The sequence below is a fragment of the Takifugu rubripes genome, chromosome 7, assembly GCF_901000725.2.
Source record: "Takifugu rubripes chromosome 7, fTakRub1.2, whole genome shotgun sequence".
In the NCBI taxonomy this organism is placed as follows: Eukaryota; Metazoa; Chordata; class Actinopteri; order Tetraodontiformes; family Tetraodontidae; genus Takifugu; species Takifugu rubripes.
The window spans coordinates 11,209,017-11,231,849 of record NC_042291.1 but is presented as its reverse complement, the minus strand read 5'-3'; the positions used below and the strand labels follow the sequence as shown (position 1 = coordinate 11,231,849).

General features: G+C 40.9%; 1 protein-coding gene across 3 annotated transcripts in view; it reads left to right on the top strand.

The window, feature by feature from the left end:
• The window catches only part of cdkal1 (CDK5 regulatory subunit associated protein 1-like 1), a 137,564-nt gene that overhangs the window by 75,413 nt on the left and 39,318 nt on the right, over window positions 1-22,833 (top strand). For all 3 annotated transcript variants that reach the window (XM_029838346.1, XM_011605473.2, XM_011605474.2), the window contains 2 exons: window positions 5,298-5,443; window positions 21,088-21,268. In XM_029838346.1, the coding sequence (XP_029694206.1) occupies window positions 5,298-5,443; window positions 21,088-21,268 (327 nt within the window). The remainder of the gene's footprint in view (window positions 1-5,297; window positions 5,444-21,087; window positions 21,269-22,833) is intronic.

Below are 22,833 nucleotides of genomic sequence, written 5' to 3'. Positions count from 1 at the left end.
TTGTGGGGTGGTACCTTGCTCAAGGGTTCCTCGGCCTGCTCTGAAGGTCTTCTTTAATGTTGTGTCCACACTGGGCCTTGAACACTGAGCTACCACTGTGAGGGTTTAAGGGTTAAAGATGTTGAGATGCCACACACAATAGGCCAATCAGATGAAGGCTCCTCATGCTTACTGGTATTGATGAGATTCCTGGACTTCCCCTACAGCGGAAAAAAAATTCTCCTCTTCAGGAGAAGCGATTTCTGTAATTCCGGAAATGAAACTGAGCTGCCCGTAAAATTTCAAAAATGAAATTTCTAAATATGCACTGTTGTGTTAACATCTTATTGACAGTTTTTTCAACGATCACTGGATGAGCGCCATGACGCTCAGCGTCTCTGATACTGGCCTGGATGTTTGGCTTCAGCGGAATGATTGATTTTTGATGAACATTGTTTCATTTGTTCGTTCAGTCATTCATACTGTTGGCCAGCCGCCGCTGCTGTTCAGTAGGTGTCATATCTCCACCTTATACATACTTTCCTCATTTATCTTTCCATGTCTGGAAACACATCAATATTGCAGTATTTTAGGATGGCAGCACAAGAGTGTTCGATTCTGTTCTATAAATGTGTCTTTTGGTATGGCAACATAAACAATCCAGATAGAGAAAACCTTTTTCTTTCCTCCAAGGCTTAAAATGGGATGCTACCACCCCCAGCTGCCTGCCACAGAGGGAAATAATAGTTCTTAATATGGAGGAGTAGGGATTGTGTATTTCCAGATCAGAAAACTGTGTGGAGCTCGAGCAACCTTCAGTTTGTGATTGAATCTGCTATGCTAGGAGACTGGGTAAATGAGCTGTGAAAGTAGTCCCCTCACACGTAGTAATCACTCTGTCTGAGTTGAATGAAAGACCAAGTTCTCCATTACACACCCACCACTGAACACACTGCGCTCTACGCAGCCATACATCAGAAATGTAGATTTGACTCTCCCCAGAGTTCGCACTGCAAACACCGTTAATTATTTAGTTAGTTAGTATTTATTCATTTGACATTTGCACTACTTTTAACTATTCATGAACCCTCATTCATTTCTTTCCCTTGAAAATCGAAACTTGAGGAGAAACTCAGATTTCTACCCAGCCTTTTATCTTTTCATCTGGATATTTTGGGTTGTAAATCCTATTCTTTTAGTCTTGTCACCTTTATTGTTGACTGTCAGGTAAAATCCCAGTTTAGTTTCACACTTCAACTTGGGAGGACCGCTGTCAAATCCCCCTTCCCCATCACCCCCCTCTCTGATGTTTTCCTCACCGGACACAATAACTCACTCAGTAAACCCAGAGTGGAACCTTCCCTCACACATCCCTCACCTTCACACTCATGAGCTTGGCTGCATGAGCACACACTGAGACACACCCTCTTAGACCATTTTCATTTTAATGAAGCCTTTGGGAGCCTCTCCACATTAGAGGCCTAATGTTGCATTGTGCGAGGGACCCCGGCTCCAAATGAGTGCTCACTGTTCCGCCGTAGTGAAATGCCTCTGAATTATGAGCCCCGGCTCGCTGCGGTGAATTATGAGCAGTGAATTATGAGTTCTGAATGACTCAAATGCTGGCTGCCCATTTAAAACTCATCTTTATTTTGCCTTTGCTTGCTTTGAAAAATCATTTTTTGAAAGGATGAGAATAATTAAGATGGCATTCGTCACAGAGATTAGTGCGTATTCTAATTTCTAATTTATCTTAATCAAATGCATCCATATAAAAAACTAATGGATTTCATTCTTTGTGCACTTTTGAAATATACTTTTGACTAAAATGACATTTTACATTTAACCAAGAAAAAAGAAGTTTCACATTTGTGGAAAGCACTATATTAATATTATTATTATTGTTGTTGTTAGTATTATTGTTATTGTTATTATCATTATTTTTATTATCCTAACTGTCAGATTGACTAAATTGAATTGTTTTGACATGCAGATGATACACATGCTCTTGTTTTCTCTTTTCCTCGCTGTGAGTAGCTGCAGGCTCGGTACAACCTCCAGGGATAATCAAGTGCAGCCTGAAGTGTTTGAAATGTTTTATACCTCTGGGAGCTCCGTTCCTCTATCTTTTACTGAACACAGTTCCCACCAACTCTGTGTTTATATGTGCCAGTGTGCGCACACACAGGGACCCGACTTATTATCCTGGGAGCGGCTCGTGGAGCCGTTTTCTCTCCAGACTCCCCTGGGTGAACCCTGTTAATGCTCTGTGATGTGTGGCTTTATATTCAGTATATGGCTGAGTGTGTGTGAGTGTAGTTAGGTGCTTTTCATTACGCTTTGCTTCAGAATTCCCACTCACAGCAGGCTGAACCCTCTTTGTCTGCGTGTGAACACTCCTGGGATTGTAGTCGGCGCTTATGTGGGGTAATCACCAATGCATCTTCTCTCCACACTATACAAACATATGATAAGATCGTGTATGTGGCATTTACAAATATTGACACTGCACTGTCAAGCATTTTCTTTTGTGCATTCCAATATTATATATTCCTATTAGCTGCAACAATTGTCAAAAGCAAAATGTCAAAAGCAATAAGTAAAATAGTATTTTAGCTTTTCCACCTATGTAATTATAGCATTATAAAACATGCAGCAGATGTATTATTTAATGATATGTGGTTAATGATGGCTGCACAGTTTATTTTATAATGGCCATTACCAACAGTAGATTATAGATTTTTGAGTTGTTTAGGCTGGGTAGTGACAGTATTCCTCCCGGGGTGCGTGCCAACAAAACACCAACTGTTGGTGTAGTTTTCCTTTTGGGCTTGTCCAGTAAAGCATTTGGAAAAGTTTTGTATTATTTTTCCAGTTGTTATCCTGCACAATAGACTTTAAGAGAATCCTATTAAAAATTATTGTTATTATTATTAGAACCAGAGAATGAGTGGACTGAAGAGCAGCAAAGTCACAGAATGGAGAAAGTCTTCATGCGAAACATTAGAAATGATCCCTCTCAAATGTTCTTTTGTGTTCTATCTGAATTCACCAGTATTGTATTGAGTCCTCTGAGTAAGGATGGCTAAAATGGAGCAATCTAGTTTATATGTATCTGAGCTGATCTGCCAAAGATGAAAGGATTGTGGATTTGACTGACTGAGAAGCCCAGAGGGGATCATAATTCTCAACATTGTCTACATAAACCAAACAACGTGTCCGCACGCTCGCCGACTCGATTGCCTGTTGAAGTCTTCATTTAGATGAATAGCTGTCACTAATGAGTGACGGCGCTAAAGCGGCGCTTTAATTTCTGCCAGCAGCGCTGCCGCAGCGACGACGTTCGTCATCGCTGTGTCATTTTCACTCCAGCCTCGCAACACTGTCGTCAGCGGGCAAACATTTAAGAAGCCTTCAACTCCACGGGGATCCGTAACAAACGAGATCCTTATCGGGGCAATGAATAATCATGGCGGGAAGGATTGCACGCTGTCAGAAAGATGCACACACGTGATAAATGACTTATGTGAATGAAAAGTCCTCCCCTTATAGATTAATCCCCAGCTGCCATCAGCGCTGCTCCGCCACTCGAGCTAACGTGCCATCTGTTAAGACCCTGTTCACCCTCGTCACTATATTCAGACACACACAACCACACACACACACCAGCACTACCTATGGACCAGGTCTGGACCAGTCACTCAGGTTGTGGAAGGAGCAACAATCTCTTTACAAGTGTCCTGATAACCTTCATTTTATACTCTTTTTATAAATGATCGCTTATACCTTGATTATAACATGGGCAATTAGAATATATGAGCTAGTATAAATATGAAATATTAATGATAGAATACAACCAAAAATATGCCATTTTGGTGTTTTTAAAAAATAATCAGATTTAAATCTTCTGGATTTTTGCTCCATAAATTATGCATTTGTCACTGTTTTTCTCTGAAATTCTGCAGTTCTGAATTTTTCCCCTAAAACAATAACAAAATCAGTCTCACATTAACTACTGCGCTTTTACATATTTTTTCCCCAGTATTACTTCATCTTCCACCCATGCCGCACATTGAGATGCATTCAGAGAGCTGATTTTTGTCACCAATCAAGCTCCATTTTCTAACTAGATTAATTTGTTCTAATTTGGAGCTTCCAGTGGTCAACCCCCCATGGTGCGCTGCTACTGAGCTGTGTGTATGTGCATTTTCGCAAGCACACACCCACACACATATTTGTCGGTGTGAATGAGGATCCTACAATAGATCTTAATTGAGAAGACGGGCTGCAATCAGCATATTCGTATAGGAAATCATTAAATTGCTTCTTCCACCCCTCTTTTTCTCCTTGTGGTGATTAGCATGGTAATGGTAGCACCATGATCATGTCCATCAGGAAAATATGACATCTGTGGTCTCTCTAGTTTTTTTTTTTTTTTACTCTAGAAATTATTGTAATATTAGAAAAAGGCAAACTGCTCTAGCCGCCCTAATTAATGTGGTGTAATGATGCCGCCATTAGCGTGTCATGTGTTATCGCTGAGAGACGACACACAAGCATGAATTTCTGTAGCAAACTTGCTCTAAAACACACAAATCATTTCTATGAGAAACTGTTAATAATCTTATCCATGCATAATTGGTCTAATAAGAAAAATACACAATTAAGTGGTTGAAACACATCTTTTAGCTTTATTTTGTGAGAGGCGTAAAAGTACTGATCCGTTTGACTTTTTCCCTATGTGAAACATGATAACCTTATTTTATTTATGATTTTTTTTTACAATTCATCTCCTTCGCCTCCTTTGTTCCGGCATGCGGAAGAGGATCCACAGTAAAAGCTCTTGATTTTTCTAACGCCAAATACACCCACTGCCGAAGCCTTGACTCTTTGGCTTTGAAGAAGCTGGAAAGAACCAGGAGAGAGGAGGAAAAGGCCGTCTAATTGTGAAAGACTGCAGCAAATTGAATGCATGTAAAGACAGGAATTTTAATGGAATCTTCTTCCATTCAAAGCTGAGAGCTGCCACAGCGAGCCCATATTTTACTACTTTTTTGTACAGTTTGGCATCAGGTTCAGGTGAATGTTAGGGTTGTCATCAATGGATTAACTGAAAGTTGAGCCTTTTAGTATTGTGGGTTTTGTCTCTTTTCATGGATGTTCAGAGAAACACAGCGCATTATACTTTTCAGTCTTTTAGTTCAGATCTATTTAGTGTTTTTTAACCCCAAACCGAAAGACAACGTCCTTTTTCTGGGTGTATGGCAGAGTCAGGCTTTTGTCTGTGCAGCTGAAAGTTTTCTCTCTGTCCTCTACAGGAGATGGCTAAGATCCTCAGTCATCCACGAGTTTACGCCTTCCTCCACGTCCCTGTGCAGTCAGCTTCAGACAGCGTCCTGATGGACATGAAGAGGGAATATTGTGTCGGCGACTTCAAAAGAGTGGTGGACTTCCTAAAGGAGAGGTAAGAAGGAAGTGCTCCTCTGTAAAACTGACTCTCTTAAACTCTTCCACATCAGATTCAGGCCATCATGTTGACAATAAGAATTTCACCCAGGAAAACACAGTCTCTCTCTCTCTCCTATAAAATAATCCACTTTTCAACATCTATGTGACCTTTGCCACAGTTAAAAGAAAAATCTAATCTTTTACTGTAGAGAAGATGTGTTTGGAATGGATTTTAAAGGGACATTAATGGTAGAATAATACACCATGAAGGGATAGACGTTGAACTTATTTTGCATAAATCCATTTATGATATTGTATGATTAAAATACTTGTTTATGGGGGTTTAATTATGTTGTTGCTTATGCCAGATTATAAAATATATTTTTCAACCAACCCTGGGATCAGATCCATGTTTGAAGAGCTTCTGTGTAGAGAATAAGGTCAGATGCCGATCAGATCAGTTGCCATAATCTTGTCCTCCTCATGCACATTTGAGATATGGATGTATATGAGTCCACTTTGAGGACATGTCTTTTTAATATTGCAGATTAGTCATGTTGAGATGAGACTCGTGTTTTGCAACAGTTGACTTCATGTTACTGTTGCATGTTGACGTTCAAGGCTTTAACAGTAATTTGAATTCCTGTTTTTTTAAGGTCTTTGTGCCTGTAGAACATTGCATTTAAGCTCTGTCTTCTTTGTATTTTCCACTCCAGCACTCTCCATCTTTATCTCACAAACCTCGTCTATTTAGTACAGGATGTGTAGCATTTTTGCCAAAAGGAGCTCTTCTATCCCATCATTTCAGAGGCTTGAGGAAAAAGGTAGAACAAAGAAGTCCCAATTTAATTCTTCCTTGGTCTGCACATCCATCATGCAGCTTCAGTAATGGCGCGCTGGTGCAGCTTTATATGTTTACAACTGTTAATCCCCACCGTGGGTTATCATTTACAGTAGACGGTTGGAAATGTACTCATCTTTCAATCTACCCAATCTACAATCTGTCTGTGATGGTAAGATTAGATGAGGGAACACTTGCAGCTGCACTGCAGTGTCTACACCTGAGAGCTCATGTTCACCATGGTGATTTACACACACACACACACACACACGATAAGCTCTTGCAGAGTATTAATTTCTTGATTCTATTAATCCTGTACAACGGTGCACTCCTCTAAACTCTTGTGAATGTGCATATAGTGTTCCACTTATGGAATATTCATTTAACAAATCTGCAGCAGGAATCGTAACGCAGCAAATTCTTACATACACTGCATTCGCGTTGTCTCATCCAAACTGCTGCTGTTGACATTATCACTGTTTAAAGTGGATCAGGATCAGATCAGAGACGTCACCTCCTAACAAAACTCCTGGGTTCAGTTCTGGCTTTGTAGTGGTTGAATAATCTGTGTTTCTGTGAGTGGGTTTTTACCTGTTTACTCCTGAGAACATCAGCGTGATGGGTGGCTCTAAACTGCCCCTAGGTGTGAGTGTGTGAGTGAATGGTGTAATGTACTGGTAACCTGTCCGGGTCCTTCCTCCCAATTGCCTCCAGCCCTTCCATGACCCTAATTAGAAGTAAGCAGCAGTCAACAGAAAAAGGAAAGATGGCTGCAGGATTATACAAGTATGCATGACCGTCCACAGACACACACACCTATGTCCCCCTCCTCCATTGTTCCCTTTAATCATTTACTAACACATAGGTAACATGAAATGTGCACGTATTCATGCACACGGTTTGAGAAGCTCAATACATTTACTCACAGCTTAGAGCAGCTGCAGAATTCACATAAACAGAGTCAAATCTTGGACTTTCAATTTTGACTTCCCTCCTTTATCAATGAAAATGCAGTGTGTTAATGGTCTACCCTCTTTGTATAGTTAAACATAACTAGTTTCTTTCTGAAAAGGAGGATAATGGAGTGTGCTGCATAAAACATACTGAGTCATTATAATCTTGTTTATTTTCTGTTTTAAACATTACATTTTTCTCTCCATCTGCAAACTTTTGTCTTTTTATTTTACCTCTTTCTTTTCTGAACACTTATCAGTTTCTAAGAAGACCTGTTGGTTTGAAAATCAAATCGTTCCTGTCTGTCCTGCTGTCAGAGTTTATTCCCTCTTTTTTAAAACATTACTTTAACCTTGTCTCTTAAATCCAGGGCTCAACATTGTATTTTGGTGTATCTACTCTGCATGGCCTGCTTTTAACTATTTGTTTAGCCTAATGTCTGAGTCCTTGTTTTCATCTGGTTGATTTCCAAACAGTTGTGCCGAGCAGCCGAACTCCTGACACCGTGCGGCAAACGGTCATGGGAGACACAGAGTGATCCCTCGCACACAAACTCGCCGCGAGCGCGGTATCACGTCACAAGATTGTGTTTACATAAACTGTCTGGCTACTCTTTTTGTGTTTGTATGTGTGCGGTTTCGGGATTTCTTGCTACCGTGGCTTAAACACACACACACACACACACACACACACACACACACACACACACACACACACACACACACAGATGTCAGCTGTGTGAAATCAATACCAGTACACATCCAGTGGGCTGACCCAGTTGGCTGTGGTTTTTAAAGCTGTGGCACAGTCTGGGAGAGACGCCAGGCTTGGGACAAGCCCAAAAACGAGACAAAAACCCTGCTCTGGAGCACTGATGTGTGCAAGTTGAGAGAAAGAGTGTTTATGTCTAAAACAAAAACACTTGCGGTGAATAAATATATTTGAAAGCACGTAGTTCTGAGATATGGGTCAGAAACAAAAAAAATTGGCATTTGTGTGTGGGATTTGTTACAGTTCTTTCCCCTCTGACCAATTCAGTTAAATCCTTTTTTCCTGTAAATGGTGAAGGATATTGGATTATAGTGTCAGTTTCTTAATGGTTAAGTATTTAGCGAAAGGCTAATTTGTTCAAGTTCTTTTTCGTCCCCTCTTGCTCTCCTCTCAGAGGTCATGTCATGCTAAAGAGACTTCCTTTTCTTGCTGGTGTAACCATGGAGACCTGGAGGGCTCAAGGTGAATAGGTCTAGGTGTGTCAGACTAACAGGTGACTGCGAATACTTATTCCCACAATCAGGCCTTTGTCGAGTCACACAGAGTTCACCTCAGAGAACGTGTCACAGGAACCGTGCGCAGGTATGTGCGAGGTCAGAGCTTATCTGACTGACACCCACAGCAGGAGACAAATGCATTTCTCTTTACAAACAGCTTCATGCCACCAGCATCGCAGCATCGGGTCGGCCAGGGTCACACACCTTTGGCCCTTCTTATCAGGGAAAACCTGCAAACACACATGCGCACGATCACACATCCGACCACCCCCACTCCAGATCCGTGACAGCTGTCGCGCTCGTGAACTCTCCTCTGAACTTGGGGTCACTTTACCTGAATTATATTTCAAAAGCACATTGATGTGACGCATAGTTGGTAGATTTTTTTATTCTTTTACATTTCAGAAGGCTGTCTCATACTAACCTGCACAAGGTTGTCTGGGTCTGGGAAATCCTGACTAATGATAATTTACTTTTTGTGTGTAAAGTTAATTATTTTTGGTAACAAACTAAAACCTGTAAAGGGATAAATAAAGCTAAAATGTTAACTTTATCAACTGGAGATGAAGGCATGATGAAAACACATTTCAAGAACAAAGCCCCGAGTTTCTGCGAGTCATAAGAGTAAAACAAATCTAAGTTGCGCTAATGAACTTTGTATTTGCAATTGCCTGTTCTCCTCTCTGGGGAGAGAGGGGAAAATAAAAGTTAATTTTTCACCCTGATGACCATGCGACAGCTTATTCGAACGCTTTGATTCGTTCCACACTTGAACATGTATCGTGTTTAAAGGTCTTTTGAAGGTTGAATGCCCAAATCACCTGTCAGCTGAAACTGGTTCACACTCATCAAATGTAATGGCAAATCAGGACTTCTCTGACCCACACTGAAACGTATAGATGAACTCGGAGAAAATCAATCCCATGTTCTTTTTTTTTCTTCTTCTTTAGACTGTGGCTGCTGAGACTGATTGTGCTACGAGAGAGCTCTGCTACAGTAAAGAGGAAAAAACCAAACAAACACTTTATCGCAAGGCTTTTAACTGTCCAGGTTAATCACGTTATTAAAAAATTGTATGCAGTTCCATTCTGAGAACAGTCCTACTGCAGGTACTTGTCGCTTTTCCAGTAATTCCATCCAGAGGAAATAATACATAAAATGCACAATCCTGGAATTTTCAAATATTTAACTGAATTGTTTTCTGCCACACATAATCCAAATAGCAGCAGATTAATTATTGTTCTCGTCTGCCAACACAGACGGTATATTTTACACCCCTTTCTCTCTGCTTCTATCAATTAATATGCCATAATGAAGTACAGTCTTTATGTAACGACGTGTGAAGAAAATCCTGTTATGGTGGAATAAAGCTGTTACAGAGCGAGGGAACGTGGTCAGAGAATTTTCCACAGTTGTTTGATAGTTCTCCATAATATCCCGGTTGATTTTTCCCATAACTGCTCTGAAGGATTAAGTGTCTCTGATTTGCTGAAAGGCCAAAGATGAAACGCTGGGAAAAGACACTGCTTAGATGGGGTTGCTTATGTATGCAGAGGAGCAGAATGTGGCCAAATTAATGTTGAACTCTGGGGTTAGTTGGGTTGGGAGGAATTTCAAGGATGTAAGCAAGTGTAATCGTGTTACAGGAAAGGGGAGGACAGTAAAGGATGGGTAAACACTGGGCAGAACTCAGACCTCCTGTGGTTTCTCTCATAATCCCTGTTTTGACCTTAGTAAACTTTTTTAGTCTTAAGGCAAAAACACATCAGGCTTCGGAGCCTTTGTTAATTCTGACCAAGAGGAACTGGACACAACAACGCTGGCTCCTACGCATCGCAGGAAGTACCAGAAACATCCCATTCCTAGTTTGACGGCTCAGTGGAGAGCAAGACAGAGCAACTCTGTTGACCTTTAAAATGGCCGTCCTCTGTCTGGTACAGCCTGGTATAGAACAGCTCTGCTCTGTTCCATTTCAGGTAATATTCATGGAAAAGAGTGACCTTAAAAGTTGACATAGACTTTGTGTACTAATAGAGCAAAGGATATAGGGTAAAAACAAGATGGAGCAGCATGAACATGCTGTTCCATCCAGACAGCAAAGAGATAACATTGAGGAAATGTGCTGTACCCTCTCACAATCTGCTACCTTTGCCGTAATGCGAGCCCTGACCCTAACCTCAACCCTCCCTCGATGGGATGCCTAAATTGACAAAATCCTTGACTCACACAAAGAAAGCCTGTCCTCATTGAACTTTGCTCGTCCCTATTCTACCCAGGTGTGGTCTAAAAGGAGGGAGGATTAGGAAAAGGTCAACTGGTGATTGATCTGTCCGGTACCAGTAGCTGCCTGGCACAATGACCTTTGACCTACAGCATGACCTTTAGGCGCTCACTCCCTATTTAATCATCACATCAGCTTCAGGTTACCTATCTGCTGATTTTCCACTTGAATTTAATTTTCATCAGTTAAGATGCAGACAGGTAAAATATGTTGATGTGCTTATTGATTTTCATTTAAATTAAAAGTAAATTAACTAAAGTAATTCTATTAATGCACCAACAAAAACAACAGATCCTCTATTAAAATGTCATCCTGCCGGTGTTGAGCAGAAAGCCTCATGTCAGTTGTGTTTGTGTTTCTTTTAATGTGCAGTCAAGCAAATGATCATCTCTTAATGGATCATTATATCATTCAATCCTGGCTTTTATTGAGCACTAAACAGGGAAAGTAGGAAAGTGGGGTAAAGTGTTGCACCAGGAGTGTTGTAGCACCCGCCCAGTGAAAGGTATCTCTGTGTTGATACGGAGCCAAGTACATCGAGAGAGCGGCTTTTATTGCACAGTTGTACCAAAGACAGTTGATTTTGATTCTAATATTGGATTGTTCTATGCCCCTTCAGGATACAGTGCCACCAGAGTGCCACCACGGCTGTTGATAGAACACGTTGATGACAAAATGTCCATGTCTCAATTTCATATGTCCAAACAAATGTCTTGGACACATTTGTATTTGTCATCGCTGCTGCGCACGCACTCACATGTTAGTCATCTGTATTAGTCACAAAGAGTGACACGGTTCTATCAAACCGCCCGGGTTACCGCAGGGCACATGCACCTGTGTGTGTGTGTGTGTGTGTGTGTGTGTGTCTCTCATTTGTTGGTAAAGGCATGCCTTCTTTAGTTTAAACGTACCGAGATACTTAAAAGGTTTTAGGTATCAACCAGAGCTAATGTTTCACAGACATTGTAGGCGGTAAAGATGGTAGCTCCCTTAAGGCATTGTAGGAGTGGGGGAAGCAAAGGAGTCAACACAAGCGGGATAAAAGAGAGGGAAAATCAAGGCGGGAAGGTGGAGAAGTCGCGACAGGTTTGCTGCAATGTGGACCAACATCGTCTCTCCTCCGTTCTCTTTGTCTTTCCCTCCATGTCATGAAGGAAGGTAAATAAGGAAATTAACACTGTCTACTTAAGCATTTTTGTACACACACCCTAATTTAGATGGGAATGCTGAATTATGGCTCTAACTTGACTGATGGCATGGAGGCGGCGTCAGCTTGTTCTCAGCTTCTTTCCTTTGTACACTGAAGAGATTTGGTCAGAGATTGGCTGGGAGAGGAATGCAGCCTCACTGTCTACATAACTCGCTGTGTATCAGTGAACAGGCTCCATATTATCAACACAAGTTGCTTCACTACACACAGAAATGAAGGTGTCTGTAGCTGTGAGGCAGAAACATCCTGTGAAGAGATCTTCCTGGCAGCTCCTAACTTGTCCTTGTCTTATTTACACTTCCTGAGAATTACACAGTTTCCTTCCTACAACTTCAGACACGTTCACATGCATGAGTGTTAAATTATAATCACAGGAGATCTTCCTTCACTCACTTAGTCTTCATTTTTCATTAGGCCTCAGGGACAATATTGTTTAGCATTTCTGTATTTAAAAAAATGCAGGAACTCCAGTGAGATTTCAGATTAGGGGGCTCTCACTTGCACATTAACCAGGATTGCTCCACCTCTCCCCATTGGCCTGCTTTTCACATTAGTAACATCATTCCAACCACAAGATCATAAATACACAAGCTGCATGGAGATTGTCTGCAGTCTGTCACTTTTATTAAAATGTTCACATAAAACCAGAACTTTAGGGTAAAATATGAAGCAAAAGGCTCTGGCCAAACAGTCTCGCACCGACCTAACTTGCTAATTTATAGTTTCAAGCTATTTTTCCACCGTGATTTATTTTGATGCCATCATTTTATCGACTGTGTTTCTCATCTATCTTGAGTTTTTACGGTCGCTCAGTTTTCTCGAAGTGCTTTGTGAAAGGGCTCCTTTCCTTTCCCTTGAAAAACAAAGATGAACACAGCTATTGACACATATTTAAGCGTGTGAGCACCCTCCAGACAAGTATGCCTGCATGCACACTCTCCTTCTAGCAAGAACAAGGAGGTGTTTTCTTTCCTTTATTTGCATTAGCTCAATAATGACCTTGCTCAATTTCCACTATAGATATTTTCTCCTGTAAATTTGTCAGTTTTCAGTCTGATTTCTCCTGCATCGTTCAGTATTATGGCAATGTTCCCTTTTCCACCATTTGCAGTATGTATTTGTCATTTTCGTCAATGATATGAATTGGTGTGAGTCACACTCCGATGCTGGAGGGGTTTCTGGGTCCATGGAGGACTGAGGTGATGTTTGAGGTGTGTCCACCTTATCTGTGTTTGCTTTAGATGTGCTCATATTTGCTTTCCCTTTGTGCTATCAATAATCTTTTCATATTTGTTTAGAATATTATATAAACTCATTTCTGACACAAGAAATAAGCCACATCAAACTGAAAGTTGTGCAAAATAAGAGTAACCTGCCGACTCTGAACTTGTTTTAGATTTGTACATGAATTACTTTATTCATGTGAGATTTAATTCTTTTATTGGTCAGATTTTCTTTCATCCTTTCTCTCATTTGTTCTAGTTGTATGGTGGTTCTGTCTACTCTGCCAGTAAATAAACTGGCAAACACCATTAGCTTTATGGGAAATAAACCCTGTGACAACAGTCTGCTCAAAGGGACAAACAGAAAGTTCACTGATCCCAGTGGAGGAATGCGGCTACTGGTCAGGCACAGTGATTACCCCTAACCGGGAATAGTCACTTTTCAGACTAGTGTTAAGCCTGGTGGTTCTACAAGAACTAATCCAAAGGTATTAGAACTGTTGATTTTCAGCAATCTAGAAATACTATTGAGATTTAGTGGGATATGTTTTGTTTGCTATTCAGTTTTATCACATAAACTGCTATTTGGCATTAGCGTAAGTGATCTAGCGCCCGCTATCTTTTAAAAGGCCTTGAAAAGGCCTGTCACTCCCTTGCAGATGTAGACATAGTGATAAATATGCACTGATGGACCAGTAAACACCAAGCAACACTACATAGGTTGACTTGGTTTGATTCATCTAGTGTGTTTGGGTCCTGGAAATCATGGCCTGCAGCATGGCACACTGCTAATTTGTCCTGTGTCCAGCCTTAAATGTTATTTTGGCCTAATTATAAGGGTTTATGCGCACTATTTCTTTGATGTGCTCTTAGAATTACTTCAGCCATCAATTGTCTTCATTACTGAGGATTCAGAAAGTGTTAATTTTCCATCTGTTTACTGTATTCATACACACGTGTATAGCAGTCATGCTCCCACACGCAGGTTCAACTGATACTCGCGTACATCTAACAACATGCTTGAGAGTCTGACTCACCTTTCAGTCTCCGTCTGCTTCTGTCATGTGATATTTTTCTGGCTTAGTGCTTGAGTCACCCTGCTCTCAGAGCTCCTTCCCCACTCCAGTTTCATTCCAGTTGATCGGGTTTTGTCGTTGTTGCTGTGTTCCTGACTGTGTTGTGTAACAGTCATTCCACTTGTGTTTGCGTTCCTGTCCATCAGAAGGTTTTCTGCAGGGAGGGACGTTTGCTATGACAACATTTCATCACCTACACTCAGAGCCACCCTTTTTTGGATGTCATTTGGACTGTATGTGATATTGGGACGGTTCTGTCTACTCTGCCGGAATTGAAGGCAACATTTGCTTTTCATTTGGTTGCATTATTACAAGTTTGCAGCCTCGTGGATGGTTCCCCCAGTGAATCGTCTTCAGGGCTCTCCATGTTCAGTTTGTCAAGCATGTGCTCAGGTTTTGTAGTTCATGTGCACAAGTGTCTGTTCTGTACATGAGTACTGATGTCGTCATTCAAAGATAGTGGTAATGGTGGACTAATAACTTAAAAACACTTGTTCTAGCAATAATTTCTTTGTTTCCCAGTGGTATAAATAACAACACAACATTATGCATGTGCTCGTTTTATATACTTAATTCTGTTTTTTCAAAGGCTTTCCAATGCACTTTATTATCCTCACACACCACTAATTAAAGCAACACTAATTGATTTCTCTTGACAGATTCCTCCTCATTCTAAGAGAAATTCCATACGATGTGCTCCTGGTCTCTAATGACTATCAGTTTAATGACTCATTTAATGAATATTAAGATCTACAGATGCAATGACTGTCTTGGCACAAAAAGATGGCTTTGATTTCAGCACCCAGAATTATAAAATTGAAAAGCTACTGTACTGTTGCATCATCCAAAAACATATATAATTTTAATCATTTAATCATTTGCACTTCCATCTCTGTATGTATGAAGGGTAAAGGGGAATAAAACTAATCATGCAACTCAAGAGACAATTCTTATACTTTAGTTGTGTAATGATACCACTGTTAACATGTGGAGAAGATCTACACTACTTTAAATACCTATATTTAAACTATTTAATTTAAAGCTATTTGATATATATATATATATATATATATATATATATATATTCCTCTTTTGTTGTTAAAAGAAATAACCCTTAGAAAAAGCAAAACAAGCATCTGTCAGCCATCCATCATCCATCCATCCCTCCTCCCTCCATCCATCCATGCATCCATCCAGATCTACTCAACAAATGTGGGACATTAATGTGTTGATGAATCCTATTAAATTGGAATCAATCAATCACACAGATTTGAATTCTATTTGTCCATACCACTTTGCCAGTGTCATGCAATTGCACTGTCTCAGGCCCCGGCAATATATCATACAAACACACCCCCACATGTATACGCACAATGTGTGTGTTTGTGATGGAGAGAGCGTGAGTGAATGAATTAGTGGTGTCTGTGCACCCGTATTACTCCTCCCTCAGACTAATGAAATGTGCACGTGTGTGTTCTCATTACCCTTCTCCAGGGCTAATGACATATGCGTGTGACTGCATGTGTAAGTGTGTGTGTTAAATTGAACTGCAGTTTTGCTCCGCTGTGTTCGGGCTGTTTCATTAAATGATAAAGTTTACTGATGACTCCGGCAGGATCATTATTTACTCGGCCCTCCATTCGTTCCACAGCAGCCACCTTGATCTTTACAAATGACCTGCTATGCAGAGAGACAGGGGTTATTTTGCAGCACAGGTTCAGAGACAAATGGCCCGGCTTCCACTTAGTCGACTAACAGAATATACAATGTGTTTATACACCCCGTTTGGGCTTTTATCCAATATGTAATGTTTACCCAGCGGGCTTTAAAAAAGGATCATTCTTATGACGCTTTGTCCCCATTACTGATAAAGAATAGGAATGATTAACTGCAGACTGCAGAGTCAGGATTAAATAATGGTGTTGAGGCTCTCTGTGCTGGGGGCTTAGACGTGCTAGTTGGTGGTTTCGCTTGATTCAAAGGATTGAAAAATCCAAATTTCCACTCTATTTCCTAAACCTAGACCAGGTACTGGTTGAGGAAGAGGAGCAGACTCAGAGAGGCTTCCTGACAGTTTGGCAGTTCCTCTGGCCGGTGGAAATAGTCGGTCTCATTCCGTCTTTTAACCGATCAGTTGGCTCGTGCCAGCTCACTGCTCAGCTTCCTACCTCGAGTGTCATTAGATCATGTTGCAATCACTGTGGAATTTACAAGAAATGGAATAGAGTCCTGAAATTCCAGTACTTTTTAGTGGGTCCTAAATTGTTAAAATGCCTCTGACACACATTGTTGTTAGCCATCAGGCTTTTAGGTTAATCCAACTTTAACTCAGTGGCAGTTCATCCCTTTTAAAGACAAATAACACCACTGAGAGCTGTCACACGGCCTCTCCTCAAACAGTTTCCTTCCCTGTTGCCGCTGAAAGTGGTGAAGGAATGTGAAAGATAACCGAGCAGACCTTTTCTCCTCTCTGCCTCACTTGTTCCTCTAAATTGAGCCGCTACACAGCAGTGCCATTACCTACAGCTAAATCAAACACTTCAGCGTCTGAGTGATTGCGCACACTCCTCACAAGGGTTCTCATTCTTGCCATTTTCTCAGACCTCTCCTGCTGCCTCTTGTGAAGGTTTAGGTAGACAACTCACAGAATATACATACCACGCTCTTGAGTTGTCAAAAACACTGAATGAAGCTGCTTTTAACAGGTTTTCTTGCATTAAAATGCGGCAAAATAGCTGTTTTATAGCATTCATTCATGCCCAGTCTTGTGGAATAAACTGGTTTGTTGTCAAACAGAATGTTCTGATCCTGATCTGAAATATGATTGAAACCCTGAAGCTGGTTTGCTCTGGACGGTGGTTGTCGTACCTCTAAAATGGCTTGAATGAAGTTGCACGTAGAAATAAGCCGTTATGACATGCAGATTGTGTGTGAGAGGTGGGAGATGATGGTGTACTTTTTGTCTTTTAATTCTCTGTCATTGCCAGGTATTAATACAGGCTGTTTCATGCCTACAGGAGTACAGAGCACCAGGGTGTCCGTTTTATTGGAAGGAGAAAGAGATGATGTAAACTTGTGTCAACCTTTTGTGATCCGATTGTTCAGTCAAGCTCCTGTGAGGACAATAAACGCCCCTCACGCTCACGACACCATCTGACTGGGGCAGTTTTTACACAATATGCTGGCTCTGTAATCTTCCAACTTCAGTCCTCACTGAATCGGTTTCAAATCTCTGCCCAGCTGCTGTGTACACCTCCCCACCCCCCTGCACGTGCCTCACACACGATCACGCATTGGAGCAAAACCATCAGATTGCATGCTAATGCGGTTTTATTTAGGAGCCGAGTTCCCCCCCAGAGGCTCAAACTTTAGTGTTTGACAATAAGATCTCCTCACAGCTCAGCTCTGTTCCCATCTTCACTCTTCACTCGTCTTTCGCCCTCTCGTCACATCTCCCTCCCTTCGCTGTCCGACTCCTCTCATGCAGCGGGCCCAGTGTGCCACACATTATCATTTCAGAGAACACACACACCACAGCACAGATGGGTACCGCAGCCTCTTCCCATCGAATGAATAGCTAAATATTTACCTTCCCAGATTGTCTTTCTCCCGCTCTCATCCTTCCATCCCTCCACACATCCTCCTCTTCTCTATGCCACATGCATTTTGTTTCCCTGTTGTTGTTTTTTAGCTTTCTTCTGTCCCAGTGGTCTTGCCTTGATCTTATCTCATCATGAGGGCTGCTCACAGGCATCTATTGTGCAAATACGCTCATAGTCTCATGCACACATTATAAGGATGGTGGCATTCTGTATATGCACGTGTGAGTGCCTCAGCAAACAAAGAGTCCATAATAATTATGCCGAAGACAATGGTATGCTTTATAAGGCTTAATTTAGCCAATTAAGGCAGATATGGGGGGGGGGCTGTCTGTCTTTATCTTGAGTTTTAATTAAAAGACTTTAGTCTCCAATGAACACGTTCTCCCGCCTTAAATGCCAAATAAAACTGGTGCCACACAGTGTTAATGGAGGCGACCATCAAATCCAGTTAACCAATAGGCCAATCGCAGCTCTTCTGATCATCCGGGAAGTTCTACATCCAGTTTTCCCTCCCCTGCGTTATTTTCCAAAACTTCCGTCTCAAGGTTGCGAAACGCTAATTGTTTATTGTTTATTTTCCCTTTGACTCAGAAGCACACAGTGGTGCAGCTGTTTTAACTTCATTTTTCTTTGTGTTCCATCGTACCAGGACATGTTCTTAAGCACTAATGATTGTTATCAATACAGCAGACTCAAGGCATTAATCATAAAGAGCAAATATATAGAGGTTTATATCAAAGGTAGATATTCAGGATACAGTAAAATACACACATATTTCGACAATTCATTTAAAAATTCTTATCACTGAAGCAGCCTGGTGATTAAAGTTCATTTCAGGCTGCATCTGAACAGCGGAGTTTTAGAGTTTTTGTGGGACTACTTCAGCGGATTGATTTAATTGAAAGCAAGTTGAGCTGGCAGACAGCTCCCCCCCCCCTTTTCTGCACAAAGTTTCATGTTTCATGTGAGCCGAACAATAACAAGACGTATTTCATCTCCCGTGTTTTAACAAGCAGAGTACCACTGTGGCTCTTGTTCATTAGTATCAGACATCACACCTCCATCACCCTCAGATCTGGGAGTGACAGAGGTGTCAACAAGTGTGTGCGCGTCTGTGAATGTTCATTCGTCTGCAGACATGTACTTTTTTTTTCACTACCAAAATATTTCCTATTTCGTCCACCATATCACCACAGTGCTCTGGAACCCTGAAGGGGTGTAACAGACAGTTATCTATTGAAGCCAGACAAAAAGGTACTTGTTTGTTTAGCTAATTTTATTTATTCCCCATCCCACTATGATTAATGAGTTGGCTCAGGGGAATGTTTAATAAATATATTTAAAACGCACATGTTAGGATCTTTTAAACCCTCAGATCCATGTAGGTGTTCATGCAGTTGCTATAATGATGGCACTTTTTATAAAGGGAACTTTGGCTGCATAAATGAACATTTTTGTGTTTATTTTTTTTAATTTGTGGCTGATGCCTACTGGCTGTGAATAATGTGTTTACCTAACAAAGAAACGGGTTAAAACTACGTATTTCTCAGGGGGCTTTGAAGCGCCGCTTTAGGGGATTTAAATAAATGTTAAACACAAAGCAATAATTATTCATTTATTCTCAGTTTTAAGAATTCTGTGTTCAGATTATTGTATGGCTATTTTGTTAAACTTTATTTACTTTTACTTTTCTTTAAGAAACATTTGCCAGCAGATTATAAAGGTCAAGGATGTCTGTGCCTGCAGGCCGTCGGTTAATATTAATGACTGCTGAGCAATTGTAGGTCGTCAATAGGTCAGAGGTTATCGCAGGGTAGCAGATGCAGGAAGTTAATGTAATTAAAGATGCGTCATGTTGTCGATAGCAGAGAAAATGTCTTTTCCATTATTCTTTTAATCTGTCTTGGTCAGTCTGTTTGGTTTGCTCATGTTTGTTTCATGTCTTCATCTTCCAGTTTTGAAAGCTCCCCAAGAAGCAGATATATTACTCTATTACCTGTAAGGCTGCTTCTTTTTCAATGCTTGATAGATGATGTGGTGTTATTCCTCTCCTCATTCAAGCTTATTTACGCTTGCTTCTAATCTGACCTTTCCACTGATCACACACTCCTGTAGTGACCGAGCAATCTCCTCCAGGGGCTTCTTGACTTTTTCTTGGCTTGGAAAAAAAATATCACACTTTAGAGCGGCTGGTATGCAGCCAATTAATACATGTAATTATAACAGATAAATAAGATAATAGAAATAAACTCTGGAAACAGCTGCAATAGCAGCATCAGAGCTGGACTTTCCTGGTCCTTGATGTTTGTTTTGTTGTTGTTGTGGTGTCACGTAATGTCACGGTTGCTCTACTATCAGCTCTGCAACATGTTTTCCACATAGTTTGGGTGTACATTTGAATGTACCATGATAAAAGTTATACAAGCTCTTTGAGATGACACATTTGTCTCTCTCCCTCTTTTTAAAACATCCGTCTCCTTTTAGGAGGCGGCGTCATTAGCCCAAAAAAATGCGTCATTGCATCAAAGCAAACATGAGTCACCCGCAAGTTGTTGTTATGTTACTAAACCAGAGAGACTAGAGACTCAATAGTTGTTGATGTTGTTGGTTTTCCATAGAAGATTGGCTTGGCTTCTTGTGTCAACAGTTCTGAACAAACAGGAAATTACAAACCTCTTTCCAGAGAAGTCGAACATCGCAAACGACGGGAAAAGCTTAATGTAAATTTTCTTATGTAGGGTTTGTTTAAATTTTCTCATCAATCTCTGTGCTTTAATGTTAAAATGAAGGCACTGGCCACTTCTCAGTCATTTAAAGACAATTATATGGAAACAAATAGAGTATCTATTCCCACAACTCACCCTACTGGCTGCAATTAATCCAATGATCCATCCGATCAATAATCAATAGCAATTGATTTGCGTCAAAGGTGCTAATCAGAGCCACAGTGGCCAAATTACAACATGGGGAAATTATATTGATGCCCCACATGCTTGTTATTTTTATTGGGGTATTGACCAACTGGTAATTTTCTAGTGTGAACAATCTGTTCTGAGTCATTTTCAGCTATAAATGTTATTTTTATTTCATAATTGTACCTTGATCATTATTTTTCAATTCCTGCAATATGAGGACAGTAAAATATTGAAATGCAATAAAAGGGGAACCTGTGTAAGTTATTAAAGGCTCTTCTTTCGTCTCGCAGAGTCCCCGGTGTAACCATTGCCACAGACATAATTTGTGGCTTTCCTGGTGAGACAGAGGAAGACTTCCAGGAGACGCTGGACCTGGTGAAGCTCTACCAGTTCCCCAGTCTGTTCATCAACCAGTTCTACCCCAGACCTGGTACGCCTGCAGCCAAGATGGAGCAAATACCAGCGCACATAGTAAGTCTGATCAGCGCATTCCACCGTTGTTTTCTTTCTTCAACATATAAGTGATAGCCACATAAAACATAATCAGAGTTTTCCCTGATATCATTCGTGTCGGTAAGCCATGATGGACGCCTGATGCTGCTCTCCGCTTTAACCTCTCCTTTCATTCTCTCGGCTACCACACTAGTGGTGATGGGTAATCTGTCTTCCTTTCTGTCAATCTGCTGCCAAATGAAACAATTAGCTCCTAATGAAGCCATGAGCGTTCAGGAAGGTGCATTTAAGAGAGAGAGAGAAACGGTACCTCGGGCTTTTTCTTGAAATCTCCCTTGATTTTTTTTTTCCCCAGCTCTATCCGAACCACAGCCATGGGCGTCTATGTTGTAACTTTAAATCCTATATTTAAACATATTTGTATGTAAATGTGTCTCACCAAATTTGGGCTCAAATCTTTGTGTTTCTTTACAGGTTTTGTAGTCAGATCCAGTTTTAAATATATGTTTATGTAAATGATCTCAGAAATGAACCCGTTTTTATCGTGCTACTCGGTATTTTACAACCCCTATCGCGTGGTGGAATTTTCCTCCTCCACACACTTGCGCATGTGTTTTCCGTTGACCTCTCTTTTATTTAGTTTGCCCCGTTACAGTCTGCTATAGCCTTGACTGTATGTTCTCTATCGCCTTGCACGTACAGCCTCTCATTCTTTACTATCAAAGTGTTGACACATTTCTTTCAAGTGTACTGTCTTCATAAGTCATTCTCTTTGTCCCTCCCCCGTTTTCCCTATCTCCCTTCTTTCTCCAAGGAGAATCTGAATATGTCTTGGAGGGATCAATCCCCAGACATCTACAGCAGAGCTTCTCCTCTTCTTATCTTCTCTCCTCTCCTTTACTTCTCCCCCAACTGTCTCATCCGACTTTTATTGTCAACGATTGGGTATCTGCAAGCATCTGAGGCTTCGTTACTCATGCAGCCCTTTGATTTGCACACTGTACGATGCTGTTTGTTCATTTGTTTTAGTGTCAAATCAGTCTTTTTTTCACCAAATTATTTTAATGCCTAGTTTAACTTCATGATTGTTTGTCCTGAAAACACACACGGACTGTGCCACTATTGTGTCGTAATCATCGTTTCTTGATATCTAACTAAAAGTGAACATTCAAAAGAGTCCTCAGTACAGTTCTGCATGACAGTAAAGAGAAAAAGGTGAGAAAAGAGTTAAAATAATGTGTCTGGGTCTCAATATCCGGTCCACATCCAGCATCCCATCATCAGTCACCATCCACCTGTCTTCACGCACACCAAAACAGACCCACACAGCGAGCTGTGGCAGCGAGGCAATGTCTAGGCCATGTAGGGTCAGTCATTAATAAAGTGCACCAGATGGTTTGTCTGGAACACAACTGTGTTGAGTCGTCACAGGAGGGAAGACTGGAGCGGTAGATGGAGAAGACAGAGACGAGAGGCAGGTAGCATGAAAAGCTGAGGGGCAGATAGATGGGGAAAATAGTGTAAGACAAAAAAACTGGCATTATGGTTCTAGGGCCCCCCCCTCAGGTTTACAATTTATATTA